General features: G+C 42.6%; 1 protein-coding gene across 2 annotated transcripts; it reads right to left on the bottom strand.

Moving 5' to 3' along the window:
* Nucleotides 1-6: 6 nt before the first annotated feature.
* Nucleotides 7-1,117, bottom strand: LOC107736006 (putative uncharacterized protein DDB_G0294196). 2 transcript variants are annotated; one of them, XM_016547525.1, is made up of 3 exons: nucleotides 1,024-1,117; nucleotides 370-579; nucleotides 7-278 (listed from the first exon to the last, which is right to left on the bottom strand). In XM_016547525.1, the coding sequence occupies exons 1-3, from the start codon at nucleotides 1,108-1,110 to the stop codon at nucleotides 117-119; spliced, it is 459 nt and encodes a 152-aa protein (XP_016403011.1). In that variant the 5' UTR covers nucleotides 1,111-1,117; the 3' UTR covers nucleotides 7-116. The 2 variants fall into 2 exon arrangements, with proteins under 2 accessions (XP_016403011.1, XP_016403012.1); XM_016547526.1 differs by having other exon boundaries at nucleotides 7-275.
* Nucleotides 1,118-1,123: the final 6 nt, after the last annotated feature.

The raw sequence follows: 1,123 nt of genomic DNA, 5'->3' as shown, positions 1-1,123 counted from the left end.
TATTCCATTTCATTTTTACTTCTAACTTACAGATACATAGAACACTGAACAAAGCAACATAAAATGACACATCTTCTCAGAGTCAGTGCATTAATTCAGTCTTATTTCACATGGCATTAGTCCACACTGCTTTCTTCTGCTTCTGGAACCACATCCTCAGACTCATCTTTGGGTTGGTCAGGCGCATCCACAGGCATCGCAGCTGACTCCTCCATGGGTTCGTCTGTCTTCTCTGAAATGGAGTTGGACTGTGAAGTCTCCTCAGACACCTCCATCTGCTGAAGGTTAAAGTCATTAGTCAGCCAGTGCGGTTCACTCTTGTACTGGTCTGCATGGGTGCCATGAATAATGGTGATGATAATGTTTTACCTGCGATGCAGCTTCAGACGTGACCTCCAGAGCAGCATGGTCCGTCTCTCTCTGCTCCATGGGCTCTTCTTCTTCTTCTTCCCTCCTGGCTAGGATCTGTTGTCGTTGTTGTTGTTGAGGTGGTGGTTCAGTAAACACTATGGGAGTCGGGGCTGGAGGTTCTGCTTGTGATACTGGTGCAGGCATTGATATATGCTTTGGTACTGGCACCTTAATGAACATAAGTGGGCAAGACAGCATTTTATTGGTGGATTATCCAAAGTCATGAACATCCAACTCATTTCTGTAATGTTCATTGTATTTTGTAGAGATCAAGCGACATATAATAACCAGTTGATGTGGTTGATAACTCTGATCATTAAAATTTAATTAGAATGTCATAACTCCAGTGTAAATGTAAGACTTCTCAATAGTGACATGTGTCAGACTTCTCCAGTCATTTAGTCTGCCTAAACAGTCCCTACACAATCGACTGCAAGCTTGCATTTACTTTTGAGTTCAATGTCCACATCTCCAAATGCAAATCAACAGCCCATGAGTAGAATCATAAACCAAACCTACATTTGGTCTCCTTTTGATAATCTGTTACACTTGGATATACATCACAAAAGAGAAGAAAAGATCTGTCGCTACTTCAGTTTCATCGCAACATACCTCTCGCTCTTCTATTATTTCTGGATGCTGAAGTTCAGCTTGTGGTTCTGGTTCTGGCTTCCTGCTGTTGGCCTCCAGAACGGCCATTATAGATGCTGGA

This window comes from Sinocyclocheilus rhinocerous, unplaced genomic scaffold (assembly GCF_001515625.1).
Source record: "Sinocyclocheilus rhinocerous isolate Xijiao unplaced genomic scaffold, SAMN03320098_v1.1 C36430192, whole genome shotgun sequence".
NCBI lineage: Eukaryota > Metazoa > Chordata > Actinopteri > Cypriniformes > Cyprinidae > Sinocyclocheilus > Sinocyclocheilus rhinocerous.
The sequence above is the reverse complement of the archived record's forward strand: the minus strand, read 5'-3'. Positions and strand labels throughout refer to the sequence as shown.

Bases quoted from the DNA above. Each gene is read 5' to 3' on its own strand.
- LOC107736006 (XM_016547525.1), bottom strand. From the start codon at position 1,110: ATGGCCGTTCTGGAGGCCAACAGCAGGAAGCCAGAACCAGAACCACAA. The intron at 580-1,023 runs GTATGTTGCGAT...ATGTTCATTAAG, and splicing joins AAATAATAGAAGAGCGAGAG to GTGCCAGTACCAAAGCATAT. The intron at 279-369 runs GTAAAACATTAT...TTTAACCTTCAG, and splicing joins CGTCTGAAGCTGCATCGCAG to CAGATGGAGGTGTCTGAGGA.